Here is a 20,977-nt window from a genome sequence, read left to right as displayed (position 1 = left end):
ACTTTCCAGATAAGGTCATTGAAACCACAGAGAGAAGAAATGTTTTATTATGTGTCTCTTAAACAGGCAATAAATTTATTTAACTAGTACTCAATGAATAGACACTTGGCTTGTTTTAAGCTTTTTGCTTATATAAGCAATGCCATGAGTTTCTTTCCTATAGCTTAATCATTCCATACAGACTTAAGTATTTCCTTAAGACAAATTCCTAGAAATGAGACTGCTGGGTCAAAAGACACCTTTTTTTTAAGGCTTTCAACACATTCCTAAATTTCTCTGTAGACTTGTATGGATTTATACCCTCTTTCGCACACCCTTGGAATTGTCCTTCCATGTCCTCAGAGACCTGGGAAGCCTGGCTTCAGATTCCTCCTACTTTACCACGGGTGATTCTCTCTGCTCCAGAATCGAATGTCTTCACACAGGTACACCTTTACCAGCTACACCAAGAGCTCAAGTCCACCCTCTTCCCAAGGCCTTCCCAGAACTGATGAGACACTGTCTGTGAAAGCAGTTCACGTATCGGTAACCTCTACATTAGTATGAGTATTGAGATTTTATTAAGTAGCCCGGGCTCCAACACCCACCCCACCACCAGCTATTCTTCCTGACCCAGCTTTTCCTGAGGTGCGCTCATAATCACTATACTATATATTTCTTTGATTACATGTATATTCGTCTTCCTGCTACACTGTGTATTCTGATCAGCAATAGAGCACAGTGGTTAAGAGCACAGACACTGAAACCAGACTTTGTCACTTACTCATCACATCCATGAGCAAGTTACTAAAGCTCTCTCAGACTTTGTATCTTTACCCACAGTACGTTAATATATCTACATTTCAAGAGATTGTTGTGTTAAATGGGTTGCTATATAATAAACTGCTTATAACATTTTCTAGCATAAAGCTTTCATAAGTATTAGCTATAATTATTATCAAGAAAAAGAATTATAGCCCTGGCCAGTTTGGCTCAGCGGTTAGAGCATTGGCCTGCGGTCTGGAGAGACCCGGGTTCGGTTCCCACTAAGGGCACGTACTTCGGTTGCAGTTTGTCCCCGGCCCTGGTTGGTCGTGCGGGTGGCAGCCACTCGATGTGTCCCTTCACATCGATGTTTCTCTCTCTCTCTCCCTTCCTCTCTCTCCCTCCCACTCTATCTGTACAAAAATGGAAAAATATCCTCGGGTGAGGATAAAAAAAAAAAAAAAAGAATTATAATTGCTTCTTGTAATATTCTCAGATGACTGTGGTGGTATGAGAGTGAAAATAATATCTTACCTGTGCATGGAATAAGTTAATACATATTTGGACATTCAACACATACTTGACTCCCCCGAGGAGACCATAATCTTTCTCTTTTATATAATTTCCTGGTTGTCTTTCTCCCGGACTGGAGGATGCTTTCTTACCCTTGCTTGGGGACCCCACAGGCTTTCAGTGACCTTCCAGAGGACCAGGCTTCAATGGGTGTCCCACTCCATGATGAGGAGATCAGCCCAATGGGATACTGCAGGGTGTCATACAGATCACGCCCAAAGAGCCAGCACACTGCTGACATGTACTTGAAATTCCCATGGCCTAAGTTTTCTGTTCAGAAAAACAGTTCAAAAATCAGGTAAAAAGCAGAGGGATGAAAACTATAGGTACAGGATGGGTCTAGGTGAGGAGGAGGAGTGTGGGCCATTCCTTACGTTCCTTTCTAAGAACTTCCCCAAGTAAGACGAGACTGAGAAGCAAGTATCTCATTAGCAGAGAACAAAGTTCCACAGCCAGGCAAGCTGACCTCCCCCCATGCTCCCCTATCTCTTACAGTTCCTGAGAACCCAGGAATACGACAGTCCTCCTCAGTCGGCGAGGGGCAGAAAGGCCACTGGGCCCCCATACCGCCCTCACCTCACCTCTCCTTTTCCCTTGCCATTTGTCCCCACTTAACTTGTGCAAGGGAATAGGCAAGCAGGCAGCATGTCAAGAAGAAATGTATATTTTTTTCTGAGTAGCTTTGTACCCAATTTTATAGCTATGGAATGATAACATGGACAAATAAGTGATGGGAAGTTTGGCTAAAAGGGAAAGCAACAGCCCTGGCCTGTTTGGCTCAGCGGTTAGAGCGCAGGTACAAAGACCAATGAGTTGCGGGTTTGATTCGGTCAAGGGCATGTACCTCAGTTGCAGTTTGTCCCAGTCCCTGGTCAGGTCACGTGGGAGGCAACTGGTCGATGTGGCTCTATCACATCGATGTTTTTCTCTCTCTCTCTCTCTCTCTCCCTCCATCCCACTCTGTCTGATAATAAGTGGAAAAATATCCTCAGGTAAGGAATTTTTAAAAAAGGGAAAGCAACAAACACCAAAACTGGTGTTTAAATTTTCAGCACCGTCTAGCTCCTATGTCCTACAGCCCAGTAACCAACACACAACAGAGTGCGCAGTCTCCACGGCAGAGGAAAGCGGATGAAGAAGGAACATGCACACACGCTCCACTGACGGGGCAATTCAACCTAACATTTAGACGTGACTTACCACGTCTAAGTCACTGGCTTGCACTATTACAGATCATTGCACTATTACAGTTCAATATAGTTCGGGCACTCAAAAAGTTGATAGCGTAATAATGGGAATTCAAATGAATTTAAATCAATTAAAATTGAGTACCTACTAGGTGCCAGGCACTTCCAGATGTTGGGAGTACAGTAAATAAAAAGGAGAAACAAAGAATCTCTCCTCATAGATCTTATATTCTACAAAATAAGACATTTATTCAGCTGAATAAAATATATGGCAGCATATGGTTAAGTGCCTCAAGAGGTACTAACATGTATTAAGGGGTTTTGACAGCAAAAGAACAAATATAAAATGAAAGGCAGATCATAAAAAGCCCAATAAAGACTGACCTCCTCCTGTGCTTCCATAATACTCTATGCATAGTGCTTCCCTTACCCCACTACACTATTCGTTTAATGTCTGGACCTAACACAGTCCGTGGATGTGTGTTGGCTGGTGTCGGGTGGCTGTGAGGGGCTGTGGGGGGCTGGTGTCGGGTGGCTGTGAGGGGCTGTGGGGGGCTGGTGTCGGGTGGCTGTGAGGGGCTGTGGGGGGCTGGTGTCGGGTGGCTGTGGATGGCTGCTATAAAACTGGTTTCACTGATGCGCAGGTGGAGAGAAAAGGTCATTAAGAGGGACAAGAAGAGCCCTGGCAGGTGTGGCTCAGTTGGCTGAGTGTCGTCCTGTGCCACCAGTTCGATTCCTTGTCAGGGCACATACTCGGGTTATGGTTTCGATCCCCAGTTGGGGCACAAAGGCAACCAATCGATGTTGCTATCTCACATCGGTGCTTCTCTCCCTCTCCCTTCCTCTCTCTCTAAAATCAATAAAAACATATATTTTTTTAAAGGGACAGGGCGAGAGGTGGGGAAGCCTCGAAGGGCAGACAGAAGTTTAATGAGCAGAGCTGGCATTCTAGGCAGAGAAGACAATGTATTAAAGGGCCCACAGAATAGAAGAACATTTGAAAGTGTTTGACTGGAGCATAGATTACAAAGGAAAAAAGACTGGAGGGGAGGCTGGATTCACGCTGGGAGTAAAGAAGATGAAAAGCCACTTGAAAATACTTGAGAATAAGACTGTATGTAAGCAGAATAGCTCACCAAAGATGGCCAACCCTAATGCCTATAACCTGTGAATATACCTTTCATGGCTAAAGGAATTTTGTAAATGTGACTGGGCTATTAAGGACCTTGAGACAGGAGATGGTCCTGAATTATCCAAATGGGTCCAATCTAATTATCTGAGTCCTTAAAGTCAGGAAACCCTCTAGCTGTGCGTAGACACATGACAACAGAAGGGGCAGGAGAGGTTTGAAGTGCGAGAGGACTTGGCCTCTGCTCTTCCCGGGCATCTGCACTGCCTCGCCGCTGTCAGGTTATCACTGACCTGTCGCCTTTCTCATGGGGCTGCCCTGGACTTTCTAAACTGGAGCCCAGCACCCATCCTAGCTCCAAGAGTCTCTACTGCTTCCCTTCCCTGATGCGTTAGCACCGTCACCATCTAATCGATCCCTTGATACACCCAAATTTATTTGGTCTCTGAGTTCAGAGAGTGAGGTGACAGCAAGGTATATATACCTTAACCGAATCTCAGTAATTCCTGAGTTTTAGATAACATGTCGTGAGAGTTCACAGACCAAAACATTCATTCAAAAATTTACCAAAATAAATTTAGTTCTTAAGTTCTCATAGGGGGAGTTCAGATAGTGTGACACTGGAAATATCAGACCCTTCACTAACGGTAGTCCTCACTTCCCATACCCCCTGGCCTCGGATGCGAGCTCCACAGGACCAGCTGCTGTGCCTGCTCTATTCACTGCTGTACTCCCAGCGCCAAGGCCAGTGCCTAGCACAGAGCAGGCACTCAAGTATTTGTTGAATTAATTAATACTTGAAAATGTAGGAGCAACTGAGATCACCAACTGTACAGACCGAAAGAGAAAAGGGACTAGAAAGATCACCAGGGACCACATTTGGAGGACGGAACGGACGAAAGCGAAGCCCTAGGCAGGGGGAAGACAGAGGAGAAGAGCAGGGAAAGGAAGCACCACACAAGCGAACAGGAAGGGGGGTTCCCACAGCGGGTGGGCGGCCCGGTGGGACGCTGTGGCGGACCCAGAGTGTACAGTTAGAAGAACAGCAGTCACGTGGAGGTGAATAAGTTGTTGAGATGGAAGCAGAAGACAGATTACAAAGGGTTGGAGAGGGAACACACGGAAAGGCAGCGAAAAGAATGGAAAATAAAAAGATGTTCTAGAAAGGTTTAACAAAGCAAAGGAGAGAGGCGAAGCATTGTGTGAAGGGTGTTTGTTGTGTTCGGTTTTGCTTCGTTTTGTTGTAACTGAAGAAAAGCTAAGCTCTGAGAGTGAGACTGTCTGTCTTGCTCACTGCTCTCCCCTTGGGGCCTAGCACAGAGCCACACACAGGATATAATAATTTCCTGCTGAATGAATGGACAGTGTGGGAAAGAACAGAGCCTGATGGGCAAAAGAAGGCCCTGGAGGAAGTAAGAGCCCGCATCAGAGGTAGCTGTGAGAGGATTCTAGTTGGTTGTGTTCAGACACGGAAACAGAGGAGAGAGGAGGGAGGAGGGCGGGGAGGAGAGAGCACTGAGGCATTGATGAGAGATGCCACGCTGAATGGCCTCCGTGTATTCAGTGAAGCTGAAGGTAGAGTCATCTGCTAACAACAAGGAAGAAGACTCACCAGTGGAGTCTTGGGAATAAACTTGTGGGATGGCTACCATCAGGAATAGGGTGGGCAGCCTATAAGAAATGAAAAAAGAGCGTCCGCCTGCGGTCTGGAGAGACCCAGGTTCAGTTCCCGCTAAGGGCATGTACCTCGGTTGCAGTTTGTCCCCGGCCCTGGTTGGTCGTGCGGGTGGCAGCCACTCGATGTGTCCCTTTCGCATCGATGTCTCCTTCTCTCTCTCTTCCTCTCTCTCCCTCCCACTTTATCTGTACAAAAAATGGAAAAATGTCCTGGGGTGAGGATAAAAAAAATAAATAAATAAAAAGAAATGAAAAAAGGATGGTTGAATCATAATAAATAGATAAGAACCAAATTCAGGATCACAGATTCCACCCGGGCACGTGTTCCAGGACTCACTCACCTGAGGTGGGCTCAGACCACGGCAAGTCAACCCCAGCAAGATCCTCCAGCTCCTGCTCTGCCTGAACGAGAGACACGGACAGGATGCGGACAGACTGATAGGCAGCAGTGTTCGACAGCTCACTCGTAGCATTAAATATCTAGAAAAGAAATAGGAATGTCATTTCTTATACTACCTATTTAGTGGGCGGTCAATTATCCAACTGCCTCTTTTTTTTTTTTTTTAATTATGTTTTTCTTTATTGATTTTAGAGATAGAGGAGGGGGGGAGGGAGAAAGATAGAAACACTGATGAGAGAGAACATTGACCAGCTGCCTCCTGCATGCCCCCCAGTGGGGATTTGGCTCACAACCTGGGCATGTGCCCTGAGCGGGAATCGAACCAGTGATCTCTTGGTGCATGGGTCGACGTTCAACCACTGAGCCACACTGGTCATGCCTGACTGCCTCTTAAACACTACACACTGTAGACAAAGAAGGGACCACATACTAAACCTAACAAGCTCAGGGGAGGCCGCTCATGGTAGGCCCTACCAACACAGAGACCGAAAGTAACCACAGGATGATCTGAACATAAAGCTTCCTAACTTAAAGTGAGTCATGGCAGATAGTCCAGTCCTAGGCCTTTAGCTTCCTTGACAAAGGTCAGTCTTTACCTGACATGAGCCTATTGTCTTTTTGCATCTAAGATAACATAGCTATTAAATGTCAGAGGAATCTCCTTTTCCAGGCTCCTCACAGCACACCTACTGCACCAGAGCAGGAGACCACAGGCTCCTCATTATTATCTTGTTCCCCAAATACCATCTCTATGTACATGTTACTTAACTATCCTATATCTACCAATGTAAAAGAAGTAGATGTCTCTTCACTTTACTTTTTATTCAGTTCCGGGTATTTCCTCACTTTGCTTTCTTTTACCCCCTTAATCTACCACCAGTGGATTTCATGTTTACATGAAATCGCCTCCTTTGTAATTCTCCGGAGCATTTTCTCAATCCATTGAAATTTTGCTTCCTGGCAAGTGTTGTGAGTTTGGCTCAAATAAACTCATAAAAATTCTCTATAGGTTTGGATGTTTCTTATGTCAACACAGCCCTCTGAGCTCCTTCTGAGCCTTTACTATACCAAGATCAGATGAATAACCAAAACCAATGATGTGGGCAGGTGTGAGTCACCTTGATCCACCTTGATCAGAAGAGATCATGAAGAATCATGTCCCCAAAGGAGGTAGGAATGCAATGAAACCTGAGATCTCAAGGAGCAAGTCTGTATTAGATGAGAGGAACAATGGAGTGGTTTAGGCTAAAGACGAGCAACTGTCAATCAGTCCACTGTGGTATCTTGAAATGATATCACATTTTCTATTCAGAAAATGTATCTGATAACATAAAGCCATGGCATTAAATCCTTTTAAATATAGAGCCAAAAAGTTTGTGTAATCCATACCACATGAGAAGTGTATTAAAACATACACACACACACATACCCCCCTAAGAAATGATCATTGAACTACTGAAACATACTGAAATTAGTCTCAAAATGCTTATGTTCCCATCTGAGTCTCAACAAATCACCAAAGAAAAGCTTAGGAGAAAATGGCAATTTGAAAAGTAGTGTACAGGGTGACTGAGGACAACAGTCCCAAGAAACTAAAAGTATCCATCCAAAGACACATCACTTTTTCCCAAATCACTTTATGAACCCTCATCCATTGCCAAGATTGTAACAGGAAGGACTTGGAGTTTTTCTGGACAAGAATGTGTGTGGTCTGTACTGTGTAGATTCATCATTGGTCCTACTGGGCATCATTCCTCTAGGAGTTTATGCACAAGTGCTATTTCCTTTAATCCTGATTTTTCAGTAATTTTTTTTATTTTAAAAAGAATGTGTCATATACATTATTTTGCTTTATTTGTGTATTTGTTCTTTACGGTCTTCCCTCTATCCTCCTGGACTAGTCTGGTTTTCCCAAAACAAAGGGCTAAGAGGAGTGTCAGGAAGCCCGTTATCACTGGCCTCGGGGAACGAGCGCCCCAGCTGAGGCAGGACTGCCACAGCGAGATGCACAGGGGGCTGGATACCTTCCATTGGCCGCTAGCTGCAGAAGGCGCAGCTGGCTCGCTTTCGCTCCCACCCACCACGGAGAATACAGCTGGCCCTCCAGCCCACACTGGAAGATAAGCGAGAGCTGCCAGATTGCCCCCACAGAGCATTTCACTGAAATATGCTGCCCCCTGAATCGCCTCTTGACTTGCCACTGAGCCTGCTGTGGCCAATAAGATGGCCGGACACAAAAGGCTCTTTTGGCCACAATGGAAGCCACAGACTGAAATGCTCCCTGTGTTGCAGCAGCTCTAGCCTGTCAGGGTTACTGGTCTTCCCACTGTCCGGACACAGATTACATACAGTCTCAGGAAAATTCCATAGGAAATCCAGATCTGTTTGTTCAGGATGATGCCTGGCAAGTTTAATGTAAAATAAACATTAAAGAGTAAGGACAGGCTATGCACTCACAGTATATTCTGGCAGGGAAATTATTTTTCAGCAGCAAGTACCTGTAAAGAATCATCTCCCTTGAAATTCAGTTCTTCACTAAGTGCTAAGGCTCGTCTGTTGCTTCCATGGAAACAGTGGATGGAGCTGCTTCCATTCTCTCCACCCACACTAGCTTCCGCAGTGACTAGGAGCTCAAGTGCCTCATCGCATGAGATGCCAGCTTGGGGAGGCAGCATGGTGAACATGCTACTTGTCTTTTACACCCGTTGCTAACACTGTAAAGTACTGCAAGGCCAACGGAGTCGGGGTGGTTGGCGTTCTCCTATACTGTTACCAGCACACAGAACTGGAGCTAAAACATTGGCTGAAAAACTTCCATTTCAAACTCACATTTGTGCATTATTTCAAGTTAAAACTTGAAAGCCACATAAAGTGGTAACAAAAATGGGGATGGGAGAAAATTTTTGCTGTACCTGATGACAATTACTTCCGAAATTGGTATCCTTTCCCAGTATCAGCAAGCCTTTTTGATGGATGCATTTCCTCAGGGACGTTGGCAACAAATTTAGGAATAAAGAGATTTCAGGAAGATTTTCATTTAAATGACACTTGGTTTCCCTGCTGATGAAAGAGGAAGCCTTACTCCATCTGCTGAGATCAAATTTCATCTCATCAAACACCTCAGTGTAATTATTTTTCTACCAAGTATTTAAATGAGGATGTAAATGAATACTAAGGTATTTGAAGTCATTAAGGCTGCTGCGGCTGAGAGGGAGCAACACGGCCTCTCTAGGGACCAGCAGTTCACCATCAAAGCAGCTGCTCACCAGTGTTCAATCTGTAACCTTTACACTGCATTCTTGAATTAATGAAGAAGCGTCAAGAATCTATTTCCTCAGAGAATCTTGGCATGGGGTCTGCATGGGGAGCAAGGCATGTGTGCATGTGTGTGTATGTGTGTGTGTGTGAGAGAGAGAGAGAGACAGAGAGAGAGTGTGGGTGTATTCTGTATTTCACCTTCTGTTATCCGGGAAATTGGGGTCTCCTCTTCCTCACTGGTTGTTGGGGGTGGGGTCCTTACAATATCTCGAGAAAAAGAATTTTCTGAGACTCGCACAGGAGGATGTGATTTCTATTTACATGGAATATATCCCTAGGTTTCCAAAGTCCCATTCCAGTCACAGAAGTATAGCGCGGGTTTCAGTAAAGCTAAAAGCAAAGCCAGTGTCCAGAGCTTGTTTCCATGTTGGAACTGGGTCCAGTTCAGCATCAGGCTGGCAGTAGTCCATTAGTCCATTGTGTGTGGGAGCTCACATGGCCGTGGACTGTGTGGGCGAACACAGGAGAGCCAAGCATGAGCCATGAGCCAAGCGTGCCAAGAGGAACCAAGAGAGGTAATTTCTTTGTTTAGGGGATTAAATATCCCAAATTTCTTGCTCTTACTGTGGCCACAACCATTTTCACCAAAGACCTGTTCCCAGGTGTGACTGACAGGCAAGTACCTACTCAATGTCACCCCAACTTTACTGGGCATGCATTCTCCTCCCTGTCCAGTCCCTTCCCCCAGTGATCTGCAGGGAATAGACTGGTGGCTCCTGGGGAGTTTAATGCTTGGCTTCCTGGTGAAGCTGCCCAAATGACAAGTCTATAATATTTAGCCTTCCCTTTGCTCCTTTGCTCCTAGCTATTATTAATAACTACGTTAATTACAACGGTATCACTACTACAGTATAATCATTTTAAAGTTGAGGGAATAACTATAAATAAGCTACCCATCATTACTTCTGTGAATCTTTTCCTGTAATATGCTATTAAACCTTCTCTTCTGGATTTTAATTTCTCTACTTGTAAAGTAGGAATGTGTGGATTGCCAAGATATTGAAAACAGGTTTCTTGTCTAACATTGGCCATCTTTTTCTGAGCTTAACTAGAAATATCCAAGTCTTAAGACCTACCCTGTCTTAGGAGGCAACAGATGAACATTTAGACTTTTCTCCATTTATAAACATCTCACTCAGTGTTATAAATAACACTCAATTTAAAAATTCCACTTTACCCTAACAACAAGATGGGCATACAATCTGCCATTTCCTTCATTTGAATGTGAAGAGTGGTATGTTATAGTGGAAATCTTACCTCCTCAGAAAAGTCACATGGAGGGAGAAAAGGAAAAAGAAAGAGACAGACACTGCATGTGTGTGTGTGTGGGGGGGGGTCTTCGTGGGGGAAAGGAGCAAAACAAATAATGGAGGAGTCACATACAGTATCCTTTCGATCAAAAACAAAGTTCTACAAAATGTTAAGAGACTAGAAAACGTGGCTTTTGGTACTGTCAGCACCTAAAATGTTGTCATACAAATTAAGTGCATGATTTAAAACCAAAAAATAAAATAAATTAACACGGCTGTGTCAGGTGGAATTATTTTTCTATTTTCCTGTATCTCAGAGCTTGTAGCCTTCATTTTATATAGAAGATGCTAGCCATGGCCAGTTTGGCTCAGCAGTTAAGAGCGTCGGCTGCAGACCGGAGAGACCCAGGTTCGGTTCCCGCTAAGGGCACGTACCTCGGTTGCAGTTTGTCCCCAGCCCCAGTTGGAGTTGTGTGGGTGGCGACCAGTCAGTGTGTCTCTCTCACCCCCATGTTTCTCTCCCCTCACCCCTGCTCTATCTGAAGATAAATGCAAAAATGTATTCTTGGGTGAGGATAAAAAAATAAACTAACTCAAAAAAAAAAAAGAAGAAGAAGATGTTAAAGAGTAAATTCTAGGCAGAAAGGATGTGTTCACTCTTAACAATCAAAATCTTGTTACCATAAGTAGCTAAGGAAGGAAGCAAAGGGAATAGGACACTGAGCCTGGTTGCTTCACCAGGAAGCTACAGCTTCACCTCCCCCCCCCCCCCACAGGGGATCTCTACACTGCCCCATCAAGGATTAACACCCCTCCCTTCTCCCTCTGGTACCAGATTGTGGGGTGGGGGAAGCAGGGGGAGGTAAGCATGTGCACAATAGAAGTCAAAATGGCACAGGGAAGGTTCTTGACCAAAGAGGCCTGTCAGCCTATCTCGGGAAAGGGATCATTGGTCAGGGGGTGAACCCATCAGAAGCCCAAGAGAGCTTGGGAGTTAATTGGTTATTTTGAAAAGGCTCCTAGTCATAACCCCAGGGCAACAAAGAAGAGCTCTTCTGCTCGGTGACCTGTGCTGGCCCCATTCATTTCTGTCCCACCCCACCCCCACCGCCGAACATGTGACCATTCAGGTCTAACAGCCAACTGGGGCTACGGTGGACTGTGCAGGCTCCAAAGGACTAAGTTTTAATATGAAACAGAAACTCTGGACACTAGCCTTTGTTTTGGCCTTGTTGAAGACATGGCTGGACTTTTTCCATGGCGGTATAGAGGGAAATGGGACACTGGAAACCCAGGGGCAGCCTTCCCCCCAAAAATTTGCCACACCACAATCTCCCTTGCATGGGTCCTTGGAATGCTTTCCGCATGATCCTGGGGAAGAACCCGACGTCCACCGGCAACAATCTGATTTGGCTCAACAGAAAATGGGATGAGATCTCCTGGCATAGACTGCTATTGAGAACAACCTGACTATAAATAAAAATAGATCTGGTCCATGCCTTTCTTTGCAAACAGAGAACTGCAATTAAAGCATTAGGAAAGCACTGTTTTCCTTAATGCATTAGCAGCAATTCCGCCTCTATACAAAACCATGCTTCCTATCAAGAGCTAAAACTTCACTTTTGCTTCCATTCACTTATGTTAAAAGGGAGTCCAGTTATATTTCATCCTAATCAACATTTACATTCGAAAGGTTTCCATATATTTAAATAGGACAGGAAGTGAAAGTAAATTGGTTAGGAAGACATAAATGCAAGAATTTAGATTTTGAATTAGAAAATAATGAAATGGAGTAGATAGGCCAGAGTAGAATCTTTTTAGTAGCATTATTCAGGAATTAGTTTTAAAAAAGAATAAGAAACTATAAGTGGTAGAATACAAGCAAAATAAGAAATAAGCAAAAGAACAATCATAAAGTATGTTAAAAAAAAACTCAATTTTTATTATTTTTTTAAAAAAAGACATTGAGATTATGGTGTAGTTGTAGAGATATTTAAATCTCAAATTTAAATGTTTCTCGAAGACAGAGAGGCAGATAATAAAAGAAAGGCAGAAAAGTAAAAATCAACTTGAGAAGAAACTAAGTTTCAGAGAAAGCTAGAAAAGACAATCTTTTCAAGTTCTTAATCTATTAAAGTAATACCACTGTAATTAGCTAATTATTAATAATAGGAAAAAAGCAAAGGAAAGGCCAGACATTACAGACATGTTCCCTGCAAAATACTGGGGGCAGAGGAATGGACAAAGGGAAATAGACACATGCCCTAAGGAAGGTACCTGACTGTCAATCACACTTGGGGACAGATATGGTTGGCCAGAATGGGCATGGCCACTGCAAGCCCATGAAGATTTGGGATGCATAATGCCCTGAACAAAGAAGCTTGCTCTCTTGTGCTCTTATGCTCGTGGTTCCTCTTGGCACACCCGGTTCATGGCTTATGCTTGGCTTCCTGGCGTTCGCCCACATTCAGTGGGTTAATGGACTGCAATGAGCCTGATGCTATACTGGACCCAGCTCCACCATGGGAAGGAAACTCTGAATACTGACTTTGCTCCTAGCTTTACTGAAACCCCAGCTACACTTCTTCTATGACTAAGTGAAATGGGACTTTAGACAAAATGATTTAATTCTACACAAATAATAACAAGTTGAAAAAATAACGACAGCTTACATTCAGATAGCAGTTTCAACTGATGAGGGCCTTTTAGAGACAAACAAAAGAATTACTCTTCTACAATGGTCCTGTAAATTAGTTAGGTCAAATATAATCACGGTGTCATAAAAACTAAGCCTCAGACATTTAACAAAAGTCAACATACTTTCATGATAAAACCTCTTAGACAACTAGGAATAGAGTGAAAATTCCTCAGCATGATAAGACACATTTACGAAAAGCCCACTGGTAACATCATACTCGGTGGTAAGGAACTGAAAGCTTTCCCCCAACGACCACAAACAAGACAAGAATCTCTGCTCTCACCACTGCTGTTTAACATTGTATTGCAAGTCTGAGCCAGAGTTATTAGGCAAAAAAAAAAAGGGGGGGGCATCAAATTTGGAAAGAAAGAAAGAGGTAAAACTATGTCTGTAGATGATATGCTTCTCAACATTGAGAAAATCCCAGAGTCCACAAGAAAGCCACTAGAGCTAGTAAATGAATTCAGCAAAGTTTCAGGGTACAGGGTCAACATGCAAAAATCATTTGTTTCTATACCCCAGCAACAAACAATCCTAAAAGGAAATTAAGAAATCCGATTTATAACGGTATCTAAAAGAATTAAATACTTGGGAATAAATCTAGTCAAGGAGGTAGAAGATACCGAAAATTATAAAACATTGCTAAAAAATAATTAAAGACAATAATAGAAAGACATCTCACATTCACAATTGAATTTAAAATGCCAATACTACCCAAAACAATCTGCAGATTCAAACACAATACAGATTCAAGAGGCTATCAAAATTCCAATAACCTCCCCCCCCAGAAATGGAAAAGCATATCCTCACATTCATATGGAATTGCAAGAGACCCTGACTAGCCAAAATAATTTTGAAAAAGAAGAATGAAGTTGGAGGACTCACACTTCCTAAATTTGAAACTTTCTACAAAGCTACCGCAATTAAAACAGTATAGTCCTGGTATAAGAAGAGACCTACAGACCAATGGAATAGAATAAAAAGCCAAGAAATAAACCCTCATACATATGGTTAATTAATTATTGACAAGAGTGCTAAGACCACTCAATGAGGAGAGGACAGTCTTTTCAACAAATGGTGCTGGGAGAACTGGATATCCACCTGCAAAAGAATGACGTTGGACCCTCAGCTTACACCATATACCAAAATTGACTCAAAAAGAATCAAAGACCTAAATGTAAAAGCTAAAACTATAAAACTCTTAGAAGACAACTTTGGGGAAAATGTCCATGGCACTGGATTTGGCAATGATTTCATTAATATGACACCAAAAGCATAGACAACAGAAGAAAAAAAACAGCACATAAATTTTTTTTTTTTTTTTTATCCTCACCCGAGGATATTTTTCCATTTTTTGTACAGATAGAGTGGGAGGGAGAGAGAGTGAGAAACATCAACGTGAAGAGACACATCGAGTGGCTGCCACCCGCACGACCAACCAGGGCCGGGGACAAACTGCAACCGAAGTACGTGCCCTTAGTGGGAACCGAACCCGGGTCTCTCCGGACCGCAGGCCGACGCTCTAACCGCTGAGCCAAACCGGCCAGGGCAAACAGCACATAAATTGAACTTTATGAAAATAAAGAACTTTTGTGTATCAAAGAACACTCTCAAAACAGTGAAATAACAACCTAAAGAGATAAAATATTTTCAAATCATAAACCTGACAAGTGATTATTACATAGAATATACAAAGAATCCTTACAATTCAACAATGAATAACCCAATTCAAAAATGGGCAATGGACTTAAATAGACATTTTTCCAAAGAAGTTTTATAAATGGCCAATAAATACTCAATATCATTAACCTTTAGGGAAATGCAAATCAAAACCACAGTGAGATACTACTTCATACCTAATAACATGGCTATAATTTTTAAAAAAGGAAAGTAGCCCTGGCCAGTTTGGCTCAGCGGTTAGAGCGTCATCCTGCGGTCCGGAGAGACCCGGGTTTGGTTCCCGCTAAGGGCACGTACTTCGGTTGCAGTTTGTCCCCGGCCCTGGTTGGTCATGCGGGTGGCGGCCACTCGATGTGTCCCTTCACGTCGATGTTTCTCTCTCTCTCTCCCTTCCTCTCTCTCCCTCCCACTCTATCTGTACAAAAAATGGAAAAAATATCCTCGGGTGAGGATAAAAAAAAAAAAAAAAAAAGGAAAGTAACATGCATTAGTGAGGATATAGAGAAACTGAAACCTCTGCATATTGCTGGTAGGAATGTAAAACGGTACAGCCACTATGGAAAACGGTTTAGTGGCTTCTCAAAAGTTAAACATAGAACTAACAGATGACCCAGCAATTCTATTCGTAGGTATGAATGGAAGAGAATGGAAAGCTGGGACTGGGACAGGTATCTGCACACCAGTGTTCACAGAAGCATTATTCACAATAGCCAAGAGGTGAAGCAACCCAGGTGTCCATCAACAGATAAATGGATAACAAAATGTGCCATATAAAAGAGAATACAATTCAGCCATAAAAAGGGATAAAATTTTGAAATATGCTACAACATAGATGGACCTTGAAAACATTATGCTTAATAAGTCGGACACTGAAGGTCAACTATGATTCCACTTATATGAGGTAATTAGAGTAGGCAAATTCATAGGAAGAAAGCAGAATAGAGGTTACCAGAGGCTGGAAGAAGGAGAAAAGGGGGAATTATTGCTTAACAGGTACAAAGTTTATGTTGAAGATGATGACATAGTTTTGAATATAGACAGGGTGATAGATACCCAAAGCATTGTGAATACAGGGTGGGGCAAAAGTAAGTTTACAGTTGTTTGTATGAAAGTAATATAATAATTAATAAATGACAATGTAAGAATAACTCGTGTTTCATGTACTCACAGCTGTAAACCTACTTTTGCCCCACCCTGTATATTTAATGTTACTGAACTGTACCCTTACCAATAGTTAAAAGGATAAGTATGTTATATTCATTTAAGCACTTTGTTTTTTTATCCTCACCTGAGGACATTCCTGCATTTATCTTCAGATAGAGCGGGAGAGAGAGAGAGAGAGGAAGAGAGAGAGAGAGGAAGAGAGAGAGAGAGAAACATCAACGTGAGAGAGAGACATCAAGTGGTTGCTACCCACACGACCACAACCAGAACCAGGGACAAACTGCAACCAAGGTACATGCCCTTAGCAGGAACCGAACCTGGGGCTCTCTGGTCCGCGGGCCGACATTCTAAACGCTGAGCAAAACCAGCCAGTGCCATTTAAGCACATTTTTTAAAGCGATTTAAAAACAGTCTCAAAAATACCAAGCAATTTGCTCTAAGCCATACCCTCATAAAAAAGGCTAAGCCAACATTCACTTTTAAGTTTTCCATCTCCATGACAACAGAAGATATATAGTACCTTAGTTGCTCAGCATTAAAACAAAATCTAGTTGTTTTGATTCCCTAGACTCTCTCCAGAGGCTCATCTTCTAAGATCAATCAAAAAGAAGAGTAATCTACTTTGTCCTCAATTTGCTATGAAATCTCCGTTACCATCGGATACACTCCAGCTTCTGCCTGTAGCCCAGGACAGTGAGAGAAGAAGGCAGGGCTCCCTGGCCACATACTTGCCACGGGAAGAGAGCAGGCTCTGGAGTCACATCACCAGTTCACATCCTGGCTCCACTATTAACTGTGACCTTAGGCAGGTAATTTAACCTCGATGGTCCAGTTTCCTAGTCTGTGAGATGTGAATTAAGTCGTTACCGCATAAAGTTGTTAAATCAAACATTCAAAGCACTTAGAACAGATCTTGGCACATGGTAAAAAAAAAAAAAAGGTTTCTATCTCTTTCTCCTCCTTGCCCCTTCCTCCTCTTTCTTTTTCTTCTTCAACATCAACATTATTGTCATTGAGACTCTGCAAATTACCTGTGAAACTGTCATCTGCATGTTACTTTGCCCACTGCAAAGCCAGACATCTCCAAATAAGACATCATGAACTCTCAGGGTTAAGTTCATTCTCCCCAAAGTCTGCTGTGCCATCACTTCATAAGGTCCACCAGGCTTCAAAGGATCCAGTACCACCATCCATCTATTAGAGTGTGCTGAAATAATAACAAGGCTCCAAGGAATTAATCAACCAATGAATTGAAAAGAAATTAAAGCCCAATCCTGTCATGCATCATACTCATTTGTGGCCATTCCCAGCTTCAGTGATCAACTGAATTCAAAGCTATGAAAATTGGCCAAATTTCAAACAAGCAAATAGAAATAACAACAGCAGTGACATTTCTATCCTTAATCTGTGCCAATTCCTCCTTACTTTTAATTGAAGTGTTTACAGGAGAAATAAAAAACAGAAATAAGTTAAAATTAAAGGGAGTTTAATAAAAACAAAATAGAAATTCTTACTATATTATCCAGCTGTCAATATTAACATAAACATAATCTAATAAATTTACACAGTGCTCCAAATGTGAACGCAGGTTAGAGAAAATCACTTGTAATCGGAAACTTCCCCTTGTCTGATGGTATCATCTTTGTCATCAATCCCCCCACTTCCTCCCCACATTGCTACCAAGGATTAATACTAGCAGTAGTTCTGGGTTCTCCTGTCAACAGTTAAACAGGTGAGTGGAGAGTGTCACATAAAGAAGTAGTGAGAGGCATATAAATTAGTCTCTCTGTAAAGAAGAAATTTAGACTTGCCCAATTAATTATTTCCACAGAGTTATTTACCAGACTTGAGGTTTTCAGACTCAATTAAGGAGATGAAAAGCTACCCAAGGCCCTATTTCAGAAATTCATAGCATTTTCCTTAGGAACCACCTCCCTACCACCTTCTACCTCTCACCCATTCACACCACCACCCCTGCAAACATCACACTCAGAAACTTAAGGAAAATATCTTCAAAATGGTAAAATTATGCCTAGGAGAACCAAACAACATGAACAAAGTTGAAAAAGTGAGAGTGCGAAAACAGATAAAATAGAGAAATAATCATTTAAAAAATAAATAGCCTTGGTGTAGTGCAGAATAGGAACTGATTTATAATTTGTGCCCATCAGATCAATGTAATTTCAAAGGGAAAGAATGGAACAACTGGAAGTGAAGTATCCCAAAGTTATTATACCAGCCTACAAAAAGTAATAATTATAAAAAATACTACCAAAGACTGCTAGGAGCTAAACAGTGTGCTAAGTTCTTTCTAATCAGCTCTTTCTAAGAGCTAAGCAGTAGCATGAGAAGCCCAGATGCAGGATGGGAGATTAGTAAAAGCTCAAACCATAAAGGATTGCTCAGTCTTAGGGAGAATGTCCAAAACCCCCCAGGCATCAGTGAAACAGTACCTGTCTGTTCCTCTAAAAGCACAACTGACTCAGTTGCTCCTCCCAGCCCTAAGAGGTCGAATAAGCCCAGGACCAAATGTCCACTACTGTTTTTATACCCCCGATAGCCACATATCAACATATTAAATGTATGGTTCACCTAAAGCAGAACAATCACTGTTTTGGAAACAGTGGGCAGCCGGTACAGACTGTGTCACACAGGTGCGTATGCTCCATATGGCTCACACTTCTGAGCAGGCAGACACTCCAATCTGTCCCGACTGCAGTCTTGCCAAGGTCTTTCCAGGCTTCTCGCACTGACACATCTTACCGGAGCTCTGTCCTTCTGTCACCAACATTACTCATTTGTAACGAAAAGGGCAACCCCCGGAAAACTGAGGGCAGGACTATTTTTTAGCCTTTTAAGACTACACAATCCGTTCCTCATCACTGCTGTTAACTTGATATTTACACTTCACCTCAGTTGAGACCATATGGCTAGTGAAGAAAATGCCTTCACCAGAGTTTCTGAAAGTTTTGCAGCCCAGCAATAAAAAGACAAATAAGGGAAGAGGGATATTTGGGCAAAACATGACAATACCATTCCATCACAGCCAAAGGATGGGCTCCCTCTGCAGGAGCGAAGAGAACTACAAATCAAGGCCCGAGTCTTACTCCTAAGAACTGTTCTCAGGAAACCTCTCAGCTCCCTTGAAGACCTTGGAGAATTTCCTTCTGTTCTAGTCCTCAAGTTCTTTTAGTTTCTAGCTTTTTCTCTCTCCCACTTGATAGAAAAACAAACTCTGATAGAGTAATGAGTGTTAAGTAAGTTCACTGCCAGGCAAGGCAGGGGAAATCCGATCTACTGCAGAGAGGTTACTAATGGTCGCAGTAACTCAGAAACAATTCATTTAAAACACTGAGGATTTACTCCCTGTAAGGATATACAAAGAGCAGCCACTCTGAAGACTGTTTCTCAGATCAAAGGCAAGGGTGGAATTATAAAGCAGAAGCCACCACATTTCACAAGGAGAATTGATTAGTCCTTGGCTTGTCAGTTTAGGCCTAGTTAAAGTGGAGCTCATCACAGGGTGAATGAAGTCCAGTTATAGTTTTCAGAAACTGTGTTAACCCACCAAGTCCAATAGGTTGAATCCAATTAATAAAACTGAGGTCCAGAGCACAAAGAGTAGAAGTTCACCATTTAACTGGCTTCCTGCTAACCCTGGTGGGCTTTCTGAGCAACAGTTGCTCTGGTTCCTTCTTCAGGGCCCTAAACACTTGCTATCTTGTAATCTCTTTCCCAATCCAGGCCCAGGTTTCTGTAGATTTTCATCATATTTGAATCTCTGCTTCCTCCCAGCTTTCTTCTTCCATCTAGAAAGATACATTTCCTTCATAACACAGCTACTTAGAGTGTGTCAGGCAATCCATCATGGAAATGACAAATAAACCCCTGCCCTGGGTGACATTGACCAGAAAGCTTTGCAAACTGAGGGGGATCTTGTGGGGTTTTTTGTTTTCTTTATTATTTGGAGAGAGGAAGGGAGAGGGAGAGAGAGACAGAAACATCGATGAGAGAGAACATTGGTTGGTGGCCTCCTGCATGCCCCCCACTGGGGATTGGGCCACAACCTGGGCATGTGCCCTGGCCAGGAATCAAACTGGTGACCTCTTGGTGCCTGGGTCAACGCTCAACCACTGAGCCACACCGGCCGGGTGGGCTTTGTGTTTTCATGTTTAATAGTTAGCATATCTGGTGACCTATTTAATGTTCCTCTTCTCTTCACATTCCAGCCAAAGACATAGATAAAGAGCACTCTATCTCCATTCCCTCTCCAGCTCCCTGACCAACCCCTATCTAAAAATGGGAAGAATAAACAATTAAAGGGAAAAAATTATAATAATTTGTCCAGAGACACGATTAGTCATAAAGTGCTTTCTTTTTGCTTTTTGCTTTCACGTCAGATGTTAATTATTTTTTCAGGTTGTTGTGCCAAATCTCAGATGCCAAGAACAGAAAAAAGAAAATTATCCACAACCTTTCCCTTCCCACAAGGAAAAACCTAGAGCTGGAAGAAAACACCCTATTCACTTCTTCCCACACAGAACCCTGGCACTTCACCAGCTGCAGTTCAGTGATTTGTGGAAGTGACTTGGAGGGAAAGAAAGCTTTACAGGCCCAGCCGGTGTGGCTCAGTGGTTGAGCGTCGACCCAGGCACCAAGAGGTCGCCAGTTCGATTCCTGATCAGGGCACATGCCCAGGTTGTGGGCCAAATCCCCAGTGGGGGGCATGCAGGAGGTGGTCAATTGATGTTCTCTCTCATCGATGTTTCTATCTCGCTCTCCCTCTCCTTTTAAAATAAATAAATTTAAAAAATAAATAAAAAGAAAGCTTTATAGGCCAAACTGTCTCTTTTCAACCACATCTATTCTGTATAAAGTTCATCTCCACCACCACCAAATGTAAATGGCTAAAAAAAAAAACTTAAGTACTTATCTTTCAATAAAACTGTTTATGTAAGTTACTTAAATGGTAGCAGGCAATGGCAAACACAGCCTAAGATGAACCCCAATAAGTCACACTCTTGTATAATCCTCTCCTTGGTAAGTGTAGTCGGATTCTGTGACTTGCTCCCAACCAACAGAAAATAGCCAAGATGATCAAATGTCATTCTCATGATTAGGTTACATTACATGGAAAAGATAAAGGGGTTTTGCAGA

The 20,977-nt window shown here is 42.7% G+C and overlaps 1 protein-coding gene across 1 annotated transcript in view; it reads right to left on the bottom strand.

The window, feature by feature from the left end:
- The window catches only part of SIAE (sialic acid acetylesterase), a 39,459-nt gene that overhangs the window by 12,280 nt on the left and 6,202 nt on the right, over positions 1–20,977 (bottom strand). Inside the window, exons 3-5 of the mRNA XM_036276647.1 lie at positions 16,852–17,027; positions 5,652–5,790; positions 1,410–1,587 (exon numbers count right to left, since the gene is read on the bottom strand). Coding sequence (XP_036132540.1) covers positions 1,410–1,587; positions 5,652–5,790; positions 16,852–17,027 — 493 coding nt within the window. The remainder of the gene's footprint in view (positions 1–1,409; positions 1,588–5,651; positions 5,791–16,851; positions 17,028–20,977) is intronic.

The sequence above is a fragment of the Molossus molossus genome, unplaced genomic scaffold (genome assembly GCF_014108415.1).
Source record: "Molossus molossus isolate mMolMol1 unplaced genomic scaffold, mMolMol1.p scaffold_m16_p_22, whole genome shotgun sequence".
Classification (NCBI taxonomy): domain Eukaryota; kingdom Metazoa; phylum Chordata; class Mammalia; order Chiroptera; family Molossidae; genus Molossus; species Molossus molossus.
This window is presented reverse-complemented; position numbering and strand designations above follow the sequence as displayed.